This window comes from Thunnus albacares, chromosome 2 (assembly GCF_914725855.1).
Source record: "Thunnus albacares chromosome 2, fThuAlb1.1, whole genome shotgun sequence".
NCBI lineage: Eukaryota > Metazoa > Chordata > Actinopteri > Scombriformes > Scombridae > Thunnus > Thunnus albacares.
This window is the reverse complement of record NC_058107.1, coordinates 28,514,079-28,537,755: the sequence shown is the minus strand read 5'-3', so window position 1 is coordinate 28,537,755 and position 23,677 is coordinate 28,514,079. Positions and strand designations below refer to the sequence as shown.

Here is a 23,677-nt window from a genome sequence, read left to right as displayed (position 1 = left end):
GGGGAGAAAAAAAAGTTATCAGTGAACGTATTGAGATCATATGAAAGAGGAAAAAGCACAGACTCCTGTTCGGGTATTGGCCTTGAAATGTTTATAGGTTTTTTCGAAAGGGCGATTGAGGAGTGAAATGTTCGACAATAGGCTCGAAAAAACTCCAGCAGCTTGGAACCTTTATAAAAATGCCAAATATGAATCACTGCTCCACGGATGCCAGACGGGCCTTTCCTGTGTTGCTAAGAGAGCCCCTTGGACTGGAACAGGCCGGGCGGCCAGAGGGGGGTTAAGTGTTTCGGATGGCTGTACAGTGCTGCATGGTAGATATGACTTGATGCTCCTATTCCTTCCCTGCAGCATGGGTGGTCCACGCTTGATTTTATACTGCCACCTATTAGCACCATGAGCCCGTGATTTATGCAGCTGTCAACTTCAACTTCATCAGCTCCGTCAGCCACTGGTGAATTGTGGGTATGCTGGCAAAGCCTTCCCTCTCTGCACCTCCTACTTTGGGGCTAAAGTAAACCACCCCTGAGAGCAGAAAGGAGGGGGGGGAAATGCTGTTAAAGAGAAAAATACAATTTAGATAAATAACAACCATGCATACCACTGAGGCCTCCTCTGTGGAGAACTTCCAGCCTAAACATCTGGCTGGCTGCGTATAAGGAAGAGACTGTGTTTGAGTTAAAGCAAGGTGAGAAAGGAGGAATTCATGGTTGAAACAGCCAACTAACAGTTGATCTGCCTGGGGATCAGTCAGAGGCTACACAGAATTATTCAGGGCAAGTGTTCCTAGAAAAATTGCTGTATGAAAGAAAGAAAATAGCAGTATTCATGGCAGTAACTTTTCTCAAACTGCATCTGACTTAATGCTAGGATATTGTGCATGAGGACAGAATGTGTTAAAGCAGGAAATCTGTTGAAAATTAGTCTGAGAGAGCCGTTGAGTTATTTTGCACTTGGTCGTACAGTACAAAGTAATGGAAACTGTGGGTAACAGCTCTTATTCGCTGGTTAATGAAGAAAAAGGTGTTATTCCCTGTGGGCAGAGCAGAGTAATGACCTTTTGCTTGGTTGTAATGGGGCTGCTAGATTCATGCTGAACCAGTGCTGCGGGCCAATTTCAACAAACACAGGCATGAAAGGAAGGTGGACTCTGTGTATGGGTGATTTACAGTATGTAATTCTTTACCATAAGGAGCATATTAGCAACAAAAAAGCACTTCTGCAGCTACTGTGATGCTGAGGGCACTGCAGTTAAGATTAAAATGCTGATTTGCGGAAAAGACATTGAGGTTTTAAGATGTCAGGGGGTAATTAAAGTCCATCAGCTTTTACTGCTGTTGCAACCCAAGAATGTTAAATTTTACTATGCACCTGTTAAAATAATACTTGTCACAGTGAAATTGTGGGAAAGCACCCAGTTGGATAGATTTGAAAGGCAAATCATACAACGTAATCGTCTAGATCAGTGATTCCCAACCAGGGAGTACTTCCGAAGTTGCCAGTGGTAAAAGATTGTGGAGTGGCTCAGCTAATTTCTAAATAAATTTAAAAAAAAAAAGATTTGATTTAAAAAAATAAAATCCGTGTTTGCATCTAGGAGGAAAATAAACATCCAAACAAGATGCTGATCTTTACCAAATCACTATCTGCAATTGGCAGCCATTCAGATTGCATGAAAATTAGTTTGCAAGTGAGCAGAAAAGTTGACATTGTCAGCTAAAAGTAGCTGGTAATTGTTAGCTAGTTAGCTAAAATTTTGGATAAGCATTTGAAATGATTAGCTAAAAATAATGGACAAACAGTTGAATTAATTAGCTAAAAATAACGGATAAGCAGATATACAGTAATTACGTGAAAGAAATGGATAAATGGTTGAAGGATCCAGCTTCTGCCACTAGTATGCGAACTTGACCAATTGTATTAAAAAAAAATTTTTGTAACAACATCCATTTTTATGGTTGCTTAACATCCACTTCAAAAGCAATTGTAATGAACACATTTGGAGCGTGATGGTTGGGGTCCATGAGGGGGTACTTGAGCCCATCGAATAAAAAAGGTTTGGAACCACTGGTCTGAGATGATTTATTATTCATATAGCGTGTTATCAGTTCAGACCAGATTTCTGCAACACAAATCTTGCATATTCTCTGTAGTTTTGCTTTTGATCCTCATTTTTAACTGTACTGCTGCTCAGTTTGCCATGACATGCAGCTGTCTCGTGTTTGCAGATCTTCCAGACCTACATCACAGATACTCACAGTGAAATGTTGGTGTTGGCTACATGCAGGGTGTGACTGGTGGCAAAGGCCTCTCCTTGGTGTAAAGCGGTTTACTTAATTTATGCTGGGTCAGAGGCAGAGATCATACTTTTGAGATGAGAAAAAAAGCATGTTTAGGTCACACGCTAGCTTTCCAGATGCCAGAAAGTGTGATCAAACGATTCCCAATTAGAACCATATAATTTGGTAACATTATGATATTAAAGATGGCAGCTTGGTTTTCCCAAGCAAAACTAACTTCACGAGCGGCTGACCATAATTTGGGGTTCTGTTGCATTTATGCAGAGGGGTAATGGTGCAGGAGGGTGTGTGCATGTGTGTGTGGCAGGGGGTGTAGTAGTTACTGCAGAGACAGAGAAGTACTCTGGAGGAGAAAATGGGTTGGGAAGCATTCAAATATGCATTTCTTTGCTCCAGAAGCAACATGGCTCGTGGATGCAAGGGAGGAGAGAAGGTAGGAACATGAGTGTGTCACAGGGGAGGTCTTAGACTTTTGGCTGTCACTGTCGGAAAGAAAAGTAGAGGGGAAAAAACCTTTTACATACATCATACAGACTGACTTTACAACAGCAGTGACTGCTGTCAGTTGTCATGGTGACAAAGGAAACAACACATAAACACATACAGTAAACAACGTCAATAACAACTTGTTACTGCAGAGGGAAAAAAAGGCAGATGGGATGATGAATCTCTACATACGTGATGTGCTTTAAATAAGTATTTCAGCATCTTGGAAAATATTCTTATTTGCTTAATTCTTACTTAGAGTCGGATGAGAAGATCAGCCCCACATCTTTCTGTTAAGTATGAAGTTACAGCCAGCAGCTGGTTAGTACTCTTAGCTTAACATAAAGACTGGAAGCAGAGGGAAACAGCTAGCCTCTGTCGAAAGCATAGACTGTAGCCTATATAAAGATGGACATTAGTTTGCATTGGAGCCAATTTGAAGCCCAGAGTTGCTGCTTATATTCAGCGTCGTCTTTTCTGTTTGGAGCCTGGACCTTCCACGTAAGGAGTGTGGGCTGTAACATTTTATACTCTGGAAACACATCCCGCTATCTCGGACCAAAGCAAATCCTAGCTTACTGGGAACACCGAGCGCTGCACACTAAAGGCTAAAAGAGCAGCAGGTGAGCGAACTGGCAATCACAGCTGTCAATCAATGACCACATGGCACCAATCAAAGCTACTATAAGTCTTTAAATCTTATTAACAGAGCAATAATTTTCTGAATGACCACCAGCACACTTATTAGAGGGCCTGAATTTAGCGATTGAGACCATAATGACTCATTGAAAAAAATGATTGAATTAGTATTTCTAGAGAGAAGTTGACTCTTTTTTGAATGAGAGTCAATTGGAGCCAGGGATTTTTTTGGAGCCAGCACCTAGTGGCCGTCGATGGTATTGCACTTTGACATTGGCTTCTGCCTCTAGCAGTGGTTGTCGCTTGGTCCAAAGGCAACAACATCTGTCTACCAGCGCCTCTGAAGCTCACTAATTAATTGTGTACATTTAGAGGAGCCAGATTTGCTGTTTCTAGTCTTAATGTTAAGCTGAGCTAACCAGCTGCTGGTTCCAGCTACATATTTACCATACAGACAAAAGAGTAGTATTGATCTTCTCCTCTAACTCACGGTGAATGAGGGTATTTCCCACAGTATTGAACTATTCCTTCAAGGTTAGACCGTTTGAAAATGATAGAGATAAACTGCATCCCTTACAATGTGCATAGTGATTTTCTGTTTTTGGAGACAGATTATAGTTTTGGTTTAGCTTCAAAAACATCATTGATAATAAAAACAGCTGACACAGGGCAGAAAAGGGATTGGTATGAAAACAAAAGATACTTTAAAAACTATAGGACTAACTTGAGTCATAAAAGGAGAGCTCACACCATGACTTATCTCAGCATCATCTAAGTAAAGAGCTGTAGCAGTGGGACCTTTTTAACATGTGAATTGATACCTTGAAATGCATGTGTGGCGAGAGAAAGAAAAGTTTGCTCAGTTCAGTGAAGCGTTGTGACCCTTCATTGCCAGGTTGCCAGTGAAGCGTACAGGAAGGATCCAAGAGGGAGCGAGGATTCACAGGAAGGCTGAGAGTCAACAGCCGAGCTGAATCCCCAGAGATTTCTGCCTGTCTCGCCCTGTGTGTTGACACTCTCCTACTCCATTGACTTTTTCATTAACCCCCTATCAAAATGTTTTTCTCTCCCACACTCCACCGACATTAGCCCCCCACATTTTTTTCCCCCCACATGATCCTGGTTCAGCTGTTCCACCTTGTGGTCAGATTTGATACAGTATGAGGGTTTGGGGCTTTCTGTAAACTTATGTCTTTGTTCTGGTAGTTTAAGTTTTTCTCTTTTTTTGATGAGACATGGGCCAACATCTTAAATATTTAGGATTGTTACTATGATGAGGAGTGAATAAGGAATATAGGAGCCAGGACATAGGAGTAAACCCACTTTTTTATATGTGATTATTTTATAAAAAGTACATTTTCAGACTGGAAATTTACCTTTTAATAAACATTTTTACAAACTAAATAGTAACATTCAACGTAAGAGTTTTGAATACTAATATAATCATAAAATTTGGATTTATTTGACAGATATATGAATTTTAGTAAGCATATTTCTTCACAAGAAACCAAACCTGTGAACATATTTTATGTGGTGCTGAAAACTTCAACTTGGCCAAAATAAGTGATGGCTTCTCACTTATTTTAATTAATTGCAACTTGCAGCCAAAATCAATGTTTTCATTGGCCTGGATTCAGAGTTGGGTCCACATGTTCTCTTCTGCAACTGTGAGGCCATCTTTTGCTCTAACTTTTAACCTCAGTGCTAATGTTCCTACTTAAATTAATAGGAGACGCTCGCATGATTTAAAAAGGCCATTTACAAATAAAACAGCGAACAGTTACGACCACATCCTGTGGCCACGAGCAAGGCAGGAGTTTGTCCATCTCTATACCATTTCTACTGAACCTTGTGAATACTGTACCTTATTTAAGTGAACAAAGAAGGCCAAATAGATGCAAAGCTACCCCATAGCCTTTTGTTTCGTTTACTAAGTTTGCTGTGTTATTTTATCCATAAAAGCACTGATCTGTGCAGGGCCACTTTTCCCAGATGTTAGACTGCTGAAACACACTCATGTCTGTTCCAGCTGTGCTAGTGGAGTATACAAATATAGCACCGACTAGTGGTTGGAATAGTAATCTGAGACTGAGAGTGGGAAGTGGGTGCAAGATTTATGTATACCTAATCAAAAACTGTATCTGTATTACAGATTTAAGTGGACAAAGTATATTTTCACATAGCTGGAGCAGAGAGAATGAGCTCAGATGGAGGGAAAGTCAAGAAAGTGCATAACTAGAGCACTAACGGTAATAACATGCACTTATTTGTGTGATCTCTTCTGCACGTTTACAGGTTACATGTAATTCAGAACATTTTCCTCTCTTGAAAAAAGAAATAAACAGACTCATATTACTGTTTTAAATATGCTAAAGTATAAAGCAAAGTATTCTAAGAAAGATTTAAACTTTTCACCTGTGCTTTAGTTTAATGGAGCAAAACAAAATGGTTCAGTAAGCATGTCATAATGTGGAGCATCAGGTGTTTACCCTCCAGCACATCGCTGATTTGCGTCGCAAATGATGAAGCACTAGTGGAGGAAGGTGATAAGGATCCATTTTCACCTCAGTGGTACTCTCATGTCTCCAACTCCCATCCACCTGCACTTACTAATGAAAAATTTGATGCTCCCAGTCCTGAACTCTAATAATTTCAACTTAACATGCCAAATCTTTAACCAGTTAACGGAGTTTCAACTTGAAAAAACAAACACTACTTTCCTACAGCAATTTCAATACATATTTACTTGTCAATAGGGTGATTATTATTGATATTCTACCTTATTGCTGTAATTATTTGGGGCTATTCATGCTTATATTAACTTGTCATTTTCTCCACATTTTGACAGTCGACTGACGGACAAACTCAGCAGAAGTTTAATTATGAAGACAAACCTCTAAAGAAGAATTTGCTGCTGAAATATCCCCACGGAGGTGAATTTTATCTTGTAAGTTATTAAAAAAAAATATGAAGCGCACACACCCATAAAGAATAGATTGTTTAATTACCAAAATTGTAACTCGTGTACAATTCCCTGAAAAAATAATGACTGATACAAACTGTTAAGACAGTGGTACAAATGATTTCCCCTCTGTTTTGATACAGTTCATTACATATTGAAAAGGTTTTTCAGAGCAGTTTTATGGTAGAATTTATTCAATGATGCACAAGTGTTTTGTGAAGCTGTTTGGAGACCTAATCAAATTAGAGTCTCGCTAGTTGTATTTCAGTATAAGCAGAGGGGATATGGACAATTATATTTCATTCCATGGAGTAATGAAAACTGGAACTTGATTAAACAGAAATCATACAGTGAAGAGGAAATGGAAGACACCAGAAAAAAAACAACACAGTAACTGTCTAATTTGAAAAATGTGATTTCTTGGAGACAAAAATGGGACTAGGCAACGGTGTGAAAGTAGTTTCATCCCTCATGGAAAAATGATTTCAACCACATGACCCTTTACAGTTACTGGACTCGAGGTCCTGTCGAGATGAGGACAAGCTGATAGCAGTTTGAGTTTCGGGAAAGCTTAGAAATCCTCTTCGGCATTCCGACTCCTGGACGACTTGAGCTCTTTCAGACGCTGGATGCACTCCTCTACACTGCGCTCGCCGTGGACTTTGTTATCCCGGGTGCGTACATTTACAGTGTTGCTGGTCTTCTCCTTTTCTCCCACCACTTTTTCCATGTAGAGAAAGATGCAAAGAGGACAAAAAAGGGAAATCAATATCTAGATAGACGGTGAGGGAGAGATAACAATAAAAACAGAGAGGAATAAGTGACAGATGGAGTGTGTTGCCACTGACCCAGGATGAAGTTGTATTGAGCCAGCTGTGCGTTTCTGATCTTTTTGTTCAGAGTACATCCGGGGTCGAGATCCACGTCAGTCATTAAGCCGCTGTTGTGGAATTCCTGCTGGACCTGCAACATTAACCAGAGAAACGACCAACAGTTAAAAGAGGTAAGTCTACATCAAGCATGTTTTAAACAATTAATTCAAACTTCCTGGTTCATATGTACTGTAGTTGTGAGCACAGTTTTCCAGTGAAGGATTCTTAGGTAGCTTTTCTGGATTAATAGTCGGCTTGACTGTATGATTGTATGACTGCTCGTGTCTTCTCCTGTTTTTTTTTTTTTTTTAAAGCAATGCTGTCTCGTTTTTTGATGTCTGCAATATACACTGCAGTCTGATGTTACCATAACCAACACAACAGATGGCACAAGCTAATAAAACCCAAGTTATCCTCCTCCCATTCATTTAGCTTTCTCTACAGACTTTAATGTGCAAAAGGCTTCAGAATCACTGACAGTATTTTATGTGGTTTGGTGCAGGTGACAGTAAAAGTTCATGTATACATGACAATAAAAAAAATTATAACTAACAGAACCATATAACAAAGGCTTCACAAGTAAAACAGAAGGGCTGTGACTAATCATTACTCACATAATGATTACTCAAGTAGTTTTTGTCTTATTTTGTCTTATTTAAATCATTGATAGTTAGAATAAGTAGCTGTGGTCAGTGGTTACCTTCTGAGCGTACTCATCACAGGTCGGTCCTACAGGTACAACCATCACTTGACGAGGAGAGAGCCACAGAGGCCTGAAACAGAAGAGAAGAAGACACATTTGATTTTAGTCGGTGAGCAGAAAAGCAGGTCGGGCACAACCTGCAAGGTACCTGTGCAAATATTTACACAGCTGAGCTGCTTCTATCAAAAAGTCATTATCAGTGCTCATAAATAACTGCGATAAAAACAAAAATATAAATGCCTGGAGTCAAGGCCCTTTTGACAAATCTTTTTTTTTTTCATTCACTGTATACAAACCATTTTCCGCCATAGTTTTCAGTCAGAATAGCAATCATCCTCTCTACTGATCCCAGGATGGCTCTGTGGATGATCACCGGCCTCTTTTTGTCATCACCATCGTGGCTACGAAATCATTTTTAGGAGACAATAACAGTGTTAGCAGCAACCAGGACTCGCATAAAAGAGAGAAATCAAAAACAGGAGAACAAAAATGATCATCTGGAGGAATTTGCATGTCATTAGCATTCCAGCTGTACGATTGTTACTTTCATTCTTTTTTTTTTTTTACAAAACAAAAAGGCTGGTTAAAATAATGCACCAAGACAATTGGTTTTCAGGGACATAAATCAAAGAAACACAAAGATGAGTGCTTCTCCTCAAATGGAGTTTCATTTAAGCAAATGTCTTTTTTTCTTTTTTTACGCTATAGCGTCACTTGATTTTATAACATATGTCTCAACATTGATTTCTTACTGTGAGAGAGCTACAATTTTAGATTATGTTAATTGTATCACAGTGTTTCTATTCTATTCTATATTCATTCTATAAAATATATGAAGATTTGCAGCAACAATATATTGTTCTGTCTTTTTACTTTTATTGATAAAAAGAGGTAGAAGGATTACCTAACAAATGTGAGGTTGAAGCGGATTGGTAGCTGGAAATCAAGCTGAATTGTGGCACACTGATGGTATCTGCCGATGGCATCCTTGATCTGAATGTCGATCTGCAGAGAAGGACAAAATGGACGGTAAATAGACTGTTCTTTTCCTCCTTAACGGACAAAGTAATTTACAATTTGCCTCTGATTCATTCAAGGACACTGATGTGGACCGGAGGGGCCAGGGATCGAACCACAAACCCTCTAATATACGATATGGACGCTCTACCTCCTGAGCCACAGCCGCTCCTATCAAAATGACCAAAGCTACCTTCATGCTGTTTCACAATTAAAGTATATCATTACTGCAGCACATGCTCACCTTTGGTCCGTAGAAAGCTCCGTCACCTGGGTTGAGAACCCATTTCTCTCCAAAGTCATTCAAGCTGTTCTCCAGTTGCTGTAAAAAACAAAACAACAAACAATTACTGCTTTGCTACAATATCGATTGCTGACCAACATGCGAGTAAACAGTGATGTTAAGCAAAGCTGTACATTTAGACCTGACATTTACTTCATCTGGAACCAATCACTGAACTGAGAAATGTTAACGTCTCAATAATATTTTATGGTTGCTTGTGGGAGTTAATGAGGTGAGGGAAACATGCACCAAGTTCTGTTCCAGTGACTTTGCCAAGTTTACAACTCCTTTTTTTTGTGTACATAATTTTCCACCTTTGTGCGTGCAAACATTAATCAGAAAATAGTCAGTGCTTTAGGTGGGAAATGTTGTCCCTCAGAGAAAGCGTCCTGATAGGTCAAGCAAGACAGCTGTATATTTTTTAATAACTCCAACTGGTATTCAGATATTACTGCTATTCTGAGAGCTGTGACTCGCAATTAATTACAGAAAGACCGAAAGGCAAACCATCATTTACGAATGCAGTCGGTAAGAAGCAGCACAATCTCAATAGTCTTTAAAATTATCTGTTCTCTTCCGTCCATAAGCAGACTACAAAGTGTTTAGTATTTAATTAGTTCCTGTGGCTGTTGGATTGATTGTTCATGAAATAACATGTTAAAAATAACTTCTATCATCAGTAATGTTCTTCATCCAGGGGGCAAATGACACACTTGAAAATGCAGTTAAAATGGATCACTGAGGACGGAACGATGACACAACCGACTAAACCAAGGAAAGAGATGAAGAGGAGTTGTTTAAAAGCTTATAAAATACCTGTGCATGTAAATATAACCAATAATTACAGGTAAGTAACGTTATCTACATCTTACCCTGCTCACATTTTATTATTGTCCCCTATGTGAGATTATAGTTGACCTGTGAGATGTAATATCTCACTGGTGAAATGAAACATACTCGTAACAATCAGATCAAGAGGAAAACGAAGTGAAAAACAATCTCGCCCTGCTGTAAAACTGAATGCATGCTTTGTCTGGGTCAACAGATTTTCATTCATTCAGAGCCTGTCAGTAAAGGTTTACTAGATGAAGAAACAATCTGAATGTGCTTCATACACTTGTTAAATCAATAAAGTATTCTTGTGACAATTGATCTAACAGTCAACATTTAATTCTGATTGTACAGATCTAGGGTATATTTTAGATTTTCCCAAGAGAGACCGTCGTCGTTTCATCTAATGCTGAAAGCATCAAGTAAATAGACTCATTATCACTCAGTGTAACTCACCCGCTCTTGTTATCACTTTGTTCACGCTAGTTTGAAACATTACCTGCTCTCTAAGAGCAACTTATAGCTGAACCTAAGATCTAAAATAAAGAGCTGGTCCACAGAGAATGAATATGATTTGACAGCAAAGGCAGACAGTGATACAACCAATTGAGATACTCTGGAGAGTTAAACAGAATAAAACTCATTCATTAATGTATAGACGTTCTTGGGAGTCTATAAATCACAATCTGTTTTCTGTCTGTGGAGTGGCGCCAGAATTTCCATCTTAATAATATCACAGGTCACTATCTTAATTCTCCAGTGAGACTTTGTGTGAGTCGTTCACTTCTTTGACTATACGCAAAAAAACAAGAGGCGTTCTGATTACCTTCTCTGCTTGCTCCCAGACCTTGGGGTCTCCCAGGAATTTCTCTGGTTTTGTGGAAAGGTTGAGCTTGAAAGTGAAGCCAAACACATCATACACAGTCCGCAGGAAGTCTAGGCAGCCTTTGATCTCCTCCTCAATCTGGAATCAAAAACAGCATGAAACAGAATTTGCATCATCCATCTGGACATGGCTGCGAATTTCACTTCTGGCTTAATACCCGATTACATCTTTGTTTGTTACAGTGTTACTAATGAATGATGTAATGAAAAAATGATGATTTGATTTTTTCCGGCAGCTATAATTGTGTAATTAATTGCTATTGGAGGTGCTATTTTAATTCTGGAGTTAAAATAAGGCAATCATACACATGCATGTGACAAATCACAAGTTTTAAGCAGCGATAGGATATTAAACACAGAAGATCAGTTGGAAAAAAATGGATCTCCACCACCTTACAGGGGAAAAGTCTCTCTCCTAAATCTAAGTTTGAAACTGTTTTTTTCACTTCTCCATCTGGAAACACTGATTATAAACCTCGAGGCATGTATCAGAGCATATCTGCAGTCTGCTTTAAGGTTGTTTTGATTTAGTAAATAACAAAAGACAATAATAGTACAAGCGGTGCTTTCCAGCTGCAGCGATGAAAGTGACAAATTAAAAGTGAAATAATTTGTGTGCAAAGTGCAATAAAATAATTAAATATTCAATCGCCTAATTAATTAAGAACTAATTAAGAAGACTCCTTTGCTTTCCAAAATCCTCTTGTGTATCAGTATTGGCAGGGCTCCTTTTTTTGGGTGGAAGGACTTAGCATGCAGCTATTGGAGTTCTCTCACTTTATCTGAAAATGTGAGAGACTGCTCACTGACCACATTACCTGAATTCATTCAATAAACTGTACCAGCAAGTCATTGATGTACTGAGAGGCGTCTACAAAGGAAGCAATTTCTCTCTTAACTGTGTAATAGCTTTGTTTTGTTCTTCACATTGTTTAACTTGCTCTGAAGAGTTTTTCTTGTGAATATGTGGTGTATTATTTTTAAATGATCAATATAGAAAGTGGAGACAGTTAACCTTTATCATTTGTGTTGTGTGAACTTAACGTGACTGACTAATGTCACTGTATCATCGGCTGGGCCTCACCTGGTCCATGGTGCAGAAGATATGAGCATCGTCCTGCTGGAAGCGGCGGACGCGGGTGAGGCCAGTGAGGGCTCCCGACAGCTCGTTCCTGTGCAGGACGCCGAAGTCGGCCATGCGAATGGGCAACTCTCTCCAGGAGCGTGGCCGGTGATCAAACATCAGACTGGTGCCGAACAGAGAGAGTAAAACAATTAAAAACACATCAAAATTCAACTGCTAACTGCAGCTTTGAGTTATCAGACTAACTGAAAATTGCTCTGCTGCTTTAACACTGTGAAAGACGGAGTTCAATATTTGATTTAACTGACATTCAACGCTTTGACAAAATGTGTTTGCGAGCTCAATTTCCATTTCAGTATGATCTCCAGAGGGGGTGCCTTTGTGGATAGCACAAGGACCGAACAGTAAAAAAAAAAAAAAAAAAAAAAAAAAAAAAGAGATAAAAGATTTGAATACAAAGAGCTGCAGTCTGCTTCTTTACACTGCAATGCAGCATTTAGCACTAAATTGAACTGGGTCATTCAAGAACTGAAAACATGGCAAGACTATCAGTCTATTACAAGTTGGGCTGGATGACTAGATGACAAATTACAGCAGTGAAATGTCAAACTCTTTCATAGATTGAGGGATAATAAACCCACTGTGCAGTTATAAAACTGTTCCAAGTATATGGAAACATTGCTTGATGGTGCTCTCTTGTTTGCTATGTTTGGTGTTTTTAGATATTCAACTAAATATTGCACCCAGGTTAATATTTTTGCAATGAAACAATACTACTCTGAGCTCATGTAATGTTGCAAATGCATTTAGTGCTTGAGAAGAACAAATCAGCCTCCAAAAGACTAAAAATATCTATTTAACCATTGCAAAACAATCTGTAACAGCAGACTTTGATTTTCTAATTAAAAGCACACTTTCATCTCTGAATGTGAGGGAAAAGAAGGCCTCACCAGTGTCCGGGGCAGTTCATGGGTTTGAGCGCAAAGGTCTCCTTCTCGGCCTCAAAGGAGAACATGTTCTCGCTGTAGTGCTGCCAGTGACCGGAGGTCTGCCACAGCTTGCTGTTGTAGATGTTGGGAGTCACCACCTCCTGGAAACCTCTCTTCCTGTACTCACTCTGCCAAAGACAATGTGTACATGTGTCACAACTACAAGCAACTGCTCAAAACAATTTCTGTCAACACAACGGGGACTCGCCGATAAACAGCGCGTATGCCCCCAAAGGATACATAACTCTGCGAGCAAAGATTTAGAGAAAGCAAACTACCCCGAATAATGTTTATACCACTGAATATTTGCATCCTTGTTTGTTTTCACATTGTGAAGGAGATTTGGGTAAACAAGAAATTCAGCATTTTTGTTTTGTTTTTTTACATATTTGTCAGTTTTATAGAGCTTTATTGTACCTTGGGTCGTTAGATGTCAGTTTTAAAATTCCAAACTAAAAGCTGACAGCAATAAGAAAATAAGTAATTTGTTTGAAATCCCGGCAATCATGTACACTACAAATATTCAGATGTTGGAGGTGTTTGTTGCTTGTACAAGCGGAGCTGTTTTTCAAACAAACCTTATTATTCAAAGTCCCTTCAGTCAGACATTTATTTACCACATAAAAGTCAAATTACTTCCAATTTACACTGCACAGTGCGCTGTTGGAAGACGAAGGAAGTGAATGTTTAAATGAAATTAATTGTGCGGCTTTTAATTATGAAGCAGGTGCAACAGTATTCTTTAATACTGACAATTACTTCATGTATCACTGCTTTCAATTTATTCTAAATAAATTGGTTCAAATATTAAACCATTTTAAATTTCATAAATTAGTCTTTGACACTGAGCAAAGATTTTCTATTATCTGGCAAGTTAGATCTGTTAACATCTATTTATGGTATTTTAAATAGTGGGAAAGGGGGTATGGATAAGATATTACCTTGATATGATCACAGATCTACAAAATGTCTTATTACATTTTACTTGTGAAACTATAACTAAGACTTGATGCATTTCAAGAGCATGATATAAGTAATGCTGCATCAACATACAGTATAACTTGTAATTATTTTAAATTGCAGCACTTTAAATATACCTTGTGAATGTATAAAACCATTATTATTGCACAGGCTGACTGAAGGCGACACACATCTGTTCTTCCCTTTTCCTCCAACTTTCTGACTCATACCCTTTGTCCTTTCTTATATCTCAAAGTGTAGAGTAAAAATCACAGCAACTCTCCACAGCTCTGACTTACTCTGATGAACTCAATCAGGGTGTTGTAGATGAAGGCTCCCTTTGGCAGGAAGAAGCAGCTCCCTGGACTCAGGTCGTGGAAGAAGAAGAGGTCCTGCTCCTGATGATGATGAAGAAGAAAAAAAAATATGTATAGGTCACTATGAGGGCAACCACTCTGGATTTTATTTGAGATAATGAAACGTCTCGTCACATGCTGTTGTTAATATAACTGTTGTCTAGCAATATACTCCTGCTCAGCTCACTTTTCAACACCTGTTATTATATTAAATGAATGGCAACATCACACAACTGCCAACTCCCTGTCAACAGTAAATGAGAGATTATTAGTAAGAAGTAACTGAATGGGTTCACTCACAGCTGACAACTTTATTTCCAAACATTCTCAGTATTTATTTCTACGCTAAGAAAAAGCTCAATTCATTAATAAATGAAGATGAACAACTGTCTAAACTCTGAAAGAAAGTAAGTGATACTCTCTCAAGTGTTTGTCCTTGACTTTTAAAACCCAAGAAGCTTTTCTTGTAGTAGGATGTTTTTTTTTAAGCCAGAAAATGTAACCACACTGCTGCAAATGCAACTGCTGTATATTTTTCACACTGTTCATAAATGTCTTTGAAGATCTGACACTACCTTGGCTCATATTTCTAGCTTTAGAAGAATTCTACCTGTAAACAACGATATTTGTTTTGGGTATTTCATCACTGCAAGTCTGCAGTCAAATCACATCTTCACAAACTTCAGACATATACCTAATGCACTAAATAAAATTCTTTAAAAAGGAGGGAAGAAACCCAACGGGAAACTATTTCAAAACTGCGACGGACATGAACTCTTCTTCTAACATTTCAGTTACCCGGCCCAGTTTGCGATGATCTCTGTTCTTGGCTTCTTCCTGGAACTTCTCCCACTCTTTCAGCATTTTGGGGTCAGGGAAGGAGATTCCATAGATCCTCTGGAGGGTTTCCATGTCCGCCTTTCCCTCCCAGTATGTAGACGAGTTCTAGCACACCACAGATACGGGATGTTAGCTTTCATCATATTTTTTTGGCCCATCTTATCCCTTGAGAATAAAGTGTAAGGTAACTCTGCTCTCGAAATGGGGACAGATGTGCTTACAGACAGATATTCTGGGCATATACTACGGTACATGAACTCATACTTCAATCAGTAATCAATCCACAAATACAGTAACACTAGGTTAAGAAATAAAAAGCTCACCTTGTGGATCTTAAGAGCCTTGATTTTTCCAGTGTGTCTCACATGGGGTCCACGACACAAGTCAATTAAGGGACCACACCTGAAACGCAGGATATTCATGAGTTTTGAATATTCTCTAAACAACAGATGTGTTTCGAGGACCAAATACGTATCAAATGACATGGAAACAGGAATTAAAAAATATGAACTCTGACATGCACAGGTCCCAGGCTCACCTGTAAACGGTAGTAGTGGGAGTGGTGACTTTCTCGTTCAGGATGCGGCACTTAAACTTGTTGTACTGTCAAGAAGAAGAGGCGGTTTTAGATTTTACTACTTCTGCAATGTTCCTCAAAGGAAGTTTTCTTCATATGTGTTAATGCTGTGAGATACCTTGAACATTTCCAGCAGAGTTTCCTTTTTAATCTCAAGTCTCTCAAAGGGCTGCTTCTCCTTGATGATTTTCTTGCACAAGGTCTCCAGACCGGGGAAGTCGTTGCTCGATACGCCCCTGTCCAAAAGTTCAAGAGGTAAACAAAACAGGAACAGTACCATCCAACAATACCACTTAGTAGCCTAGGGTTGGGCTATACTGCCTATAAATAATATCACAATATTTTTAGGCTATATCGCGATACACGATATATATCTCAATATTTTGAAATCTCCAAACTACTGTAAACTACTAAAATACTGAATAAACTACTGTTACAATAAAGTCAAAGTGCTGTTATAATAAAGTTAAAGTACTATTATAATAGCGTTAATAAAGTACTGTTATAATGAAGTTAAAGTACTGCTATAATATAGTTGAATAAAGTACTGCTATGATAAAGTTAAATGAAGTTCTGTCAGATACAAAAACACACACTTAACCTCACATACATACGTTGCACACACTCGCCCAGGTGAGTGTGTGCGACGTATGTATGTGAGTTTTTTTCTTTTTGCATCTGTGAGAGCGAGAGAGCCAGAGGAGAGAGCAAGAGAAGCGAAACACCAAAATGAGTCTCATGCCAGCGGCTTAAAAAGAAAAAATTGTGACAATTTATACTCATTCGCGATATAGTCATTTACTACATCTCATGATCATCAATTGAGTATATTCAATATATCGCCCGCCCCTAGCCTAAATTAATATTTAAATTGCCTCCAATGCTAAATTTAGCCTGCCAGTGTTTCTATAGGGCACCATGGATGTAACCAGACCTTTTGTTCACCAATGTAATTCTTTGACTGCCAGAAACTGATAACCTCTGCCAAGCACGGGCAAATAGTTCGAAGTCCTTGGCCTTAGGGCTTCAACAATGTTAAAATATCCTTGCAAAAAAACAGTCTTCAAGAATTCCATTAGCATAAAATGACTTCATTAAGGAAGATGTAGAATTAATTAGACAGCGCTCCTCACGCTCTCCTGCAGCCTGAAGCAGGGAGAAATGTATCTGTTTCAGGGAAAGGTCAAGTAAAAAAGTTGTTTACGAGGAGGAAGTGTTGAAATTTTTAAGGGGTTCTCAACTTCAGCTTCACTGAAGTAATCTCTAGTCCGTGGTTTGAATAGATTTGGTTTTATGATTCCAATCCCGTGTGCAGATATAGAAAGATGTCATTTCAAATCCACACCCAAGAAAAATCCAGCTTGACAGCATCAGTGTCATTACAGTCCACCTGTTCTGTCTTTGCCACTGGTCTTAGACAGTGAGGCAGAGTGACAGCTGCTAAGCCTTGAAGTACACACCAAAATAAGTCAGAGCTGACGAACACACAACTAATTATACAGACAAATCTGAACCCAAAGCCTGTGCGACTCACTCATTGTTGTCCAGGAACATGTCGTAGTAGAAGCCGCTCTCGATGGGGGGACCATAGCAGAGACAGCCCCCATACACCCTCTCCATGGCTTCACCCAGGATGTGGGCGCTGGAGTGCCAGTAAACCTTAAGAAAAGGGAAAAAAAAAAAAAGTACTGCCTGATTAGTGAAACAGCAGCAGAGTCAAACTCTTTGTGTTAATTAAGTCAGTATCATCGTGGTGGAAAATCAAGATTGTTGACCTTTATCATCTATGCCGATATTAAAATCATTCACTATGTTGCAGACTTTTTTAAAGCCTTTGAGACCATTTAAACCACTTAAATAGTGTAAATCAATTCTTCTGAATGCTGACAACACAAAAGATATGTCTTAAATGTGCTAAAAAAAAAAAAAAAAAAAAAAACTTGCTGACAAACTGCAATAAAGCAAATTGACTTTGGATTATCTTAAGTACTTAACAGTGTCAACTGACAACTGCTTCTCCTTCTGGTAAAATGTTCAGCACTTTGTTAAGACAATGAAGATAAAATTGGGCTTTTATTTTAGGGACAAGTCTAGTTATTCTCGAGAGACCATATGCTGCCACATTTATGACAGTGGATGATTACAGCAGTGTTTTATATTCTCTTAATGTCTTTGTAGCTCGCACACTTGGTGAATCACAGAGCTTTGAGCTTTACTGTTGATTGTAAACCTCTCATTCTTCACTTTAACCTTGCATACACAGGTCAGCCTATGCTATTTACATACCAGGAAGGGTGAAATATTTTGCATTTGTCATTGGTTGGTGAGTATTTTGGGTTAAATAGTGATGCTCAAAAGGGCTTCAAACTGTGCATTCGAAGGAGATTTTTAAGGTGAATTCTACAGCTCTACAATCCAATCTACTAATTCATGGGTCATTCTGTGTCAAATCAGATAAGGTTGTCTCAGATTTTGATCAAACCTTGTCTATATCATGAATGGGTCCCAAAACCAAGGCCTGTAAATTATTTCTGTTCAAATCCTATGTTTTCATATTTTTTCAGCCCTTGATATCATTTAATTTTATAGCCTCAAAAACACCTCATCTGGGAAGTGATGTTTGGGCATTAATATCTTGAAGTATTATTCCTAGCCTCACCAAACTTTGCAGGATGGAAGAAGACATGAAACATGTGTTCTTGCCAAAACCATTAAAAGCCTGTACTGCATGCCATTTTATTTTTATAAGGCCCTATATTTGGAAAAAAGTGCACCCCCCTCCTCCCCCAAAAGCAAGAGTGATATTGAGGGTACTACAAACCCACATTTTTGCACCAATATGATATCAATCATTATTTTTTCTGCAAGTACAGTCTTATTAATTTTGTGCAAATATTTGAGGTCTCTGCTACCAATGGACATAAAGATTATGAATAAAACAAGGTGTGGTAGCATATTTTGGTCATTTTCATAGGATCAAAATGGTATGTGGGGTAGCTAGTACGAACATGAAAATGTATGTTGAGAAAGCTTAATGTCTGTTCATTTAGTGTACAAAGTGCCCATGTCCTTCTGTTTTTCCTTCATACAAAAACAGATACAGATTTAGAGAGATATTTTACTTATGGCAGAAAAACATCCATTTCAGAATTACATTTTTTTTGCCTCAGTATCTCCATGGTTATTGAATTCTTGTGTTACAGGAATTGTAAGAAATAAGGGATAAACATGTTTTCAGTATGTTCATTGGAATAGATGGCATCTGACATGGCATTCTATCAATGTTTCAGAGGCTGGGACGCACATAAGTACAGATAATAAGAGAAGACCTTGCTTCTTCATTACGGACATTTTTTCCTCCCCAGAGTTAAAACAATGCTTTCAACTATGTGTATTTATCTATGAAGGGAACATAGAAGGACACTTTGTACACTAAATGAACATACATAAAAATAATTAAAGATTGTATTTGAAGAAAAAATGATGAGTTATACTATATGAGGGCAAAAATGGGTTTATAATACTCTAAATATCACTCTTGTTTAGCAATTTTGCACTTTTTTTCCCAAATCTAGGGCCTTACAGAAAATCAATAGGCATACAGTACAAACGTTTAATGGTTCAGTCATACTGAGAAGTTGTTTGTCTTCCATTCTACAAATTTAGGTGAGGCTTGGAATAATACTTTTCAAAATAATAATGCCCAAACTTAGCTTCGCAGATAAGGCTGTTTTAAGAGTGTAAAAATTAAAAAATATCAAGGGCCAAAGAAATATAAAAACATTGGAATTGAACAAAAATATTTTACAAGCCTGAAGGCCCAAACGCACTAAAAGCGATAATTAACGCGCCTCATTTAATCCGCGTCATTTGATGCTCCAATGGCGCACTGCAGGCATCAGATTTGAAATTCCAACACCACAGAACCAACACAGATTTGTCCTGTTGTTCTTTGTATTAACTGCTGTATTAGTTGGATGCAATGAATGAATGAAAAGGAGAAATGCAGAGGAGGAAATTAAATTAAGAGTGTCTGTTCCCATAGTAAACCATCTGTTGAGTGTTTGATGGTTATTCATTTATGCTGTAAAACATAACTGTGAAATAATCAGAATATAACATTTTATTTCTCTCATCCACCGGCTTTATTCTCACTATTGCTCGCTCTCTGCGCTCAACCATTGTCGCGCTGTCTCTCTCTCTCTCACCGGTGCTCAGCTGGCTTGCGCTTTCTCTCTCCTTCTTAGCTGCAGAGAAAACAGCTTTGGTTGCTGGATCCTCATTTGACACTCCAAACTCGAAACAAGGTCAGAGTCAGGGCATCAAGGCAGTTTGATGCACCTCGTAATGCTTTTGGTGCGCGTTCAGCCATTTTAAACAACTGGGGTACTTCAAAACATGTGTCAGATGCTTTCAGTGCATTTGGGCCTTTAGTTTTGGGACCCAAACATTATATACACAAACTTTGAATAAAATCTGAGATGGTGCTGCAACCACTTTCCTGGATTCTGTCTGATTTTACATGGAATGACCCTCATATGAAAGGGGGGGGGGGGGGAATCTAAATCTAATAATTGTTTTAGACCAGGGCTGAGGTGGACTTACAGCTTGAGCTTCCTCATCATCAAACTTGAGCAACTGAAGGCTGCAGTCATCTTCCAAAGGTCTGTCCAGATCCCACACACCATTGTTCACTTTGGCAATCACTGTGTTGTCTGCAAGGCCTTGACTGGACAGTAAAACATGAAATATTTCACATCAAATGAATGTGCAGATATACATTTATATTTTCTTATTATAATTACAAGTCCTCGTTAAAAGTGGCCAAATATAACATCTTCTGTGACATCCTGTACAACTAACATTTAAAAATGTATAACATAAAAGTGATATTCAAACATTAATATCACATTAAACATAAAAAGCTCCAATGCTGATTATCTAATTGTTATTTGATGTAGAACAAACTAACTAGATGTGTGCATGCATGTATGATAATGGCGCATGAAAATTAAGATTTTTAGTTTCAAATGTCATTATTTTCAGAAATCACAAAGTAATTGCTGTGTATGAATTTATATAAAACTATCAAAATCCACAAGAAAATCAAATTCCACATCATTGCAATGACAGGCAATAAGTGATATATTGATATACTTCCCAGCCTCACATAGATCTAGGATTTCTGAAAATTTGCCATCATGTACTGATTAAGTGACACTAATATCATCACTAGAACTACAGTATGTGTAGTTTAGCTGGTTTTACAAGGTGCATGTTGGTTTGACGGACCTGCGGTAATGTGCCAATGGAGAAGCTAAAGGGATACTGCTTATAGTACAGTTCCCATCCTTGAGGTTAGTCCTTTACATCTGAAATTCTAATTAACTTTCCACAAAAGGTTGAAAACAGCACTCTTACAATGATGGTGATGGAATTGTTAAGCTTTCCTCAAGCTTTTTACTATGTTTATGTGACCTTTGGTTATCAACATTTAATTTCTGTTTACACACTGCTAGCACGTACTGTATATTGGACAACGCTGGCAGAAAACAAAAAAACTCCACATCTTATCAGACATCGATCTCATTATCACACTGACCTGATTCCACAGGCCACCTGGTATGGCGTGGTCTTCCAAGACTCGGCCTCCACCACCTTCCCATCGGGCAGGGTCACCTTGATGGGTCGGCTATCCTTTGCAGCCCTCTCAGTCATCAGGGCATCGTGCTCGGCTTTCAGCTTTGCGTACAAAGTGAGACGCTCCTCAATGTACTGAGGTGCCGGTGATAGCTGGACACCAACAAAAAACAAGGTGTGAGTGAATGTGATGGTAAAGGACAATGCTGTCATTGTGTATACTTTTCATTGTGTGTTAATCTGTACAAATTGTCGATATAGATGGCTTTACGTCCAGGTGGTAGAAATGAAATGTTGTAAACCATTTTCTTTGTTTACCCAAAACAGCTTGTCTCATCATCTTCTTTGTGTAATTAGCAGATGACTCACCCTAACCAAACATCAGTACAAAACAGTGAAGGTACAAAGACATACACTGTGGACTGTATCAATAATCTCAACCATAAAGCCTGTGGGTGGCTGCTTTGAGGTGCAAGAGAGTTCATTAGGAAGGATCTATACAACTTGTAGACGTACTGTACAGCATAGTTTATGTTCTTCTAAAACAAGTAATATGTCCACTTAAAATAATCACATAGTTTCTGCCTCTTGATTTAGCAACTCACCTCAGTTTTACCTCCAGAGTCTCCAGCAGCATTTTTGGCCTTTTTCTTGCCGCCATCTTTACCACCTTCAGTTCCCCCCTGTCCAAATGTCACACAGTTTACACACAGTACAGATGTGAAAGGCACACACCAACACGATGCTTGAAAAAAAAAAATCACTAACACTATACAAAGATCTGTTGTTTTAAGAGGCCTTCCTTATTGGTATTTGATTAGCCTTTATAATTCATGATAGTTACAATATGACTATGGGAAAATCCGACACAAAGTGATCCAATAAGAGTTTATAAATGGTTAACGCCACCCTACAGCGTCCTCCAAGTTGTAACGCACACTGGAGATATTAATAGAAATTTGTGGGAGTTCAAACCAGTTTTTAAAGTAAGCTTTGCATGAAGATGCATTGGGTGTGTGCCGATTTGAAGAGAGAACCGACCTGCTTCATAAAATGGTCTTAAGTGTTATTCTTACGTGAGTTTAAGTCTACCTATAAGCAAATAAACATTAAATTGCCAGAGTTTTGAATAGAGTTTGGCGTGACGCTCTCTTCTTAGCCATACGTGTTAATAGCCAATGTTAACTGAGGTTGGCCAAACCAAACTAGCCGACTGGGGTCGCCAGATTGCAATGTGGCATTACTTCCCACTTTAGCAGATTAAAACAAACGCGGAAGTAATGCTTCTGTTATCTTGAGAGTAATATTGTAGGTGAAACCAACATAACGTTATCTATAGGAGCTTGCTAGCCGACGCGTTAGCACCACATTGCTGACAGCATGAATCTGAATACTGGCTAGGCTAGCTGTTAGCTGGCTAATATGACTGAAATGTAGCCCGTCCTGAAAACAGAAGAATTACCTTTTGTCCTCCTCCCACTTGTAATTCGCTCATTTTCTCCACGACAGTCTGATCAGCCATTACAAGTGAAAAGCTACCCCACTTTAAGAGATAACTTTCGCAAGTCTGAGCTACCGGTGTATGAACTGTAAGCAGTCAAGGTGCCGGGTGAGGGCTGATGACGTTTCCCGGGTGCCAATTTTTTCCTAGGATGGCGAAGTCATGGCCCACCCTACTCTGCCTCTGATTGGCTGGTACTCGTTGCCTTCGTTGGTTGGGTTGGTTAGGTTTAATCACGAGGAGTGAGATTGGTTAAGATTAGGATAAGAATATCAGAGTAAGCCAATCAGAGGCAGAGTAGGGCGGGTTATGACTTCGCCGTCCTGGGATAAAAAATATCGCCTCCCGGATATTGCGATTCTGATGCAACATTGCTGTAGACTTAAACCCTCTTTATATACAGTCTATGAGTTAAACAACCATGGGTGTATAAAGGAGAATTCAATGGTAACTTTGTAGCCAAATATTGGTCAGATTTTAGTTGTAATTTCCATCATAAACATAATTTTAAGTTTTCTGTTTAAAATGTTATACCATATTTTGGAAAATCCAACTGATTTTATTGTTAATGTGATGATTATAGTGGGTAAATGTGGGTTTTATTCAGTTTTTGTGAAGTAGATGACGTGAATTAGATGACTTTTTTGAAGAATGTTCTTCCTTTGTTTAAGTAACATTTGCTGTACTTCAGCCGTGCCGTGTGCTGTCGTTTTGTTACTATTGTATGTTCTGTTTATGCTCCATACCATGTG

The 23,677-nt window shown here is 38.6% G+C and overlaps 1 protein-coding gene and 1 long non-coding RNA gene across 2 annotated transcripts; one reads left to right on the top strand and one right to left on the bottom strand.

Moving 5' to 3' along the window:
• Positions 1-6,410: 6,410 nt before the first annotated feature.
• On the bottom strand, positions 6,411-23,065 carry tars1 (threonyl-tRNA synthetase 1). Its single transcript, XM_044377000.1, has 19 exons — positions 22,887-23,065; positions 22,030-22,107; positions 21,387-21,577; positions 20,390-20,513; positions 17,319-17,443; positions 15,903-16,020; positions 15,746-15,810; positions 15,531-15,609; positions 15,166-15,312; positions 14,311-14,409; positions 13,013-13,179; positions 12,063-12,225; positions 10,920-11,057; positions 9,224-9,301; positions 8,867-8,967; positions 8,259-8,363; positions 7,960-8,032; positions 7,236-7,350; positions 6,411-7,107 (listed from the first exon to the last, which is right to left on the bottom strand). The coding sequence occupies exons 1-19, from the start codon at positions 22,944-22,946 to the stop codon at positions 6,959-6,961; spliced, it is 2,175 nt and encodes a 724-aa protein (XP_044232935.1). The 5' UTR covers positions 22,947-23,065; the 3' UTR covers positions 6,411-6,958.
• On the top strand, positions 7,306-7,682 carry LOC122999780. The gene is made up of 2 exons (XR_006407823.1): positions 7,306-7,390; positions 7,574-7,682. It is a non-coding gene; the product is annotated as an uncharacterized LOC122999780 (long non-coding RNA).
• Positions 23,066-23,677: the final 612 nt, after the last annotated feature.

What these genes read in the sequence shown, in the direction of transcription:
- tars1 (XM_044377000.1), bottom strand. Translation starts at nt 22,946, where the DNA reads ATGGCTGATCAGACTGTCGTGGAGAAAATGAGCGAATTACAAGTGGGA. An exon ending in AGGCTCTTAAGATCCACAAG is followed by an intron (nt 15,313 to 15,530) that starts GTGAGCTTTTTA and finishes GTGGTGTGCTAG; the next exon opens with AACTCGTCTACATACTGGGA. An exon ending in TCTTCTGCACCATGGACCAG is followed by an intron (nt 11,058 to 12,062) that starts GTGAGGCCCAGC and finishes TTTTGATTCCAG; the next exon opens with ATTGAGGAGGAGATCAAAGG.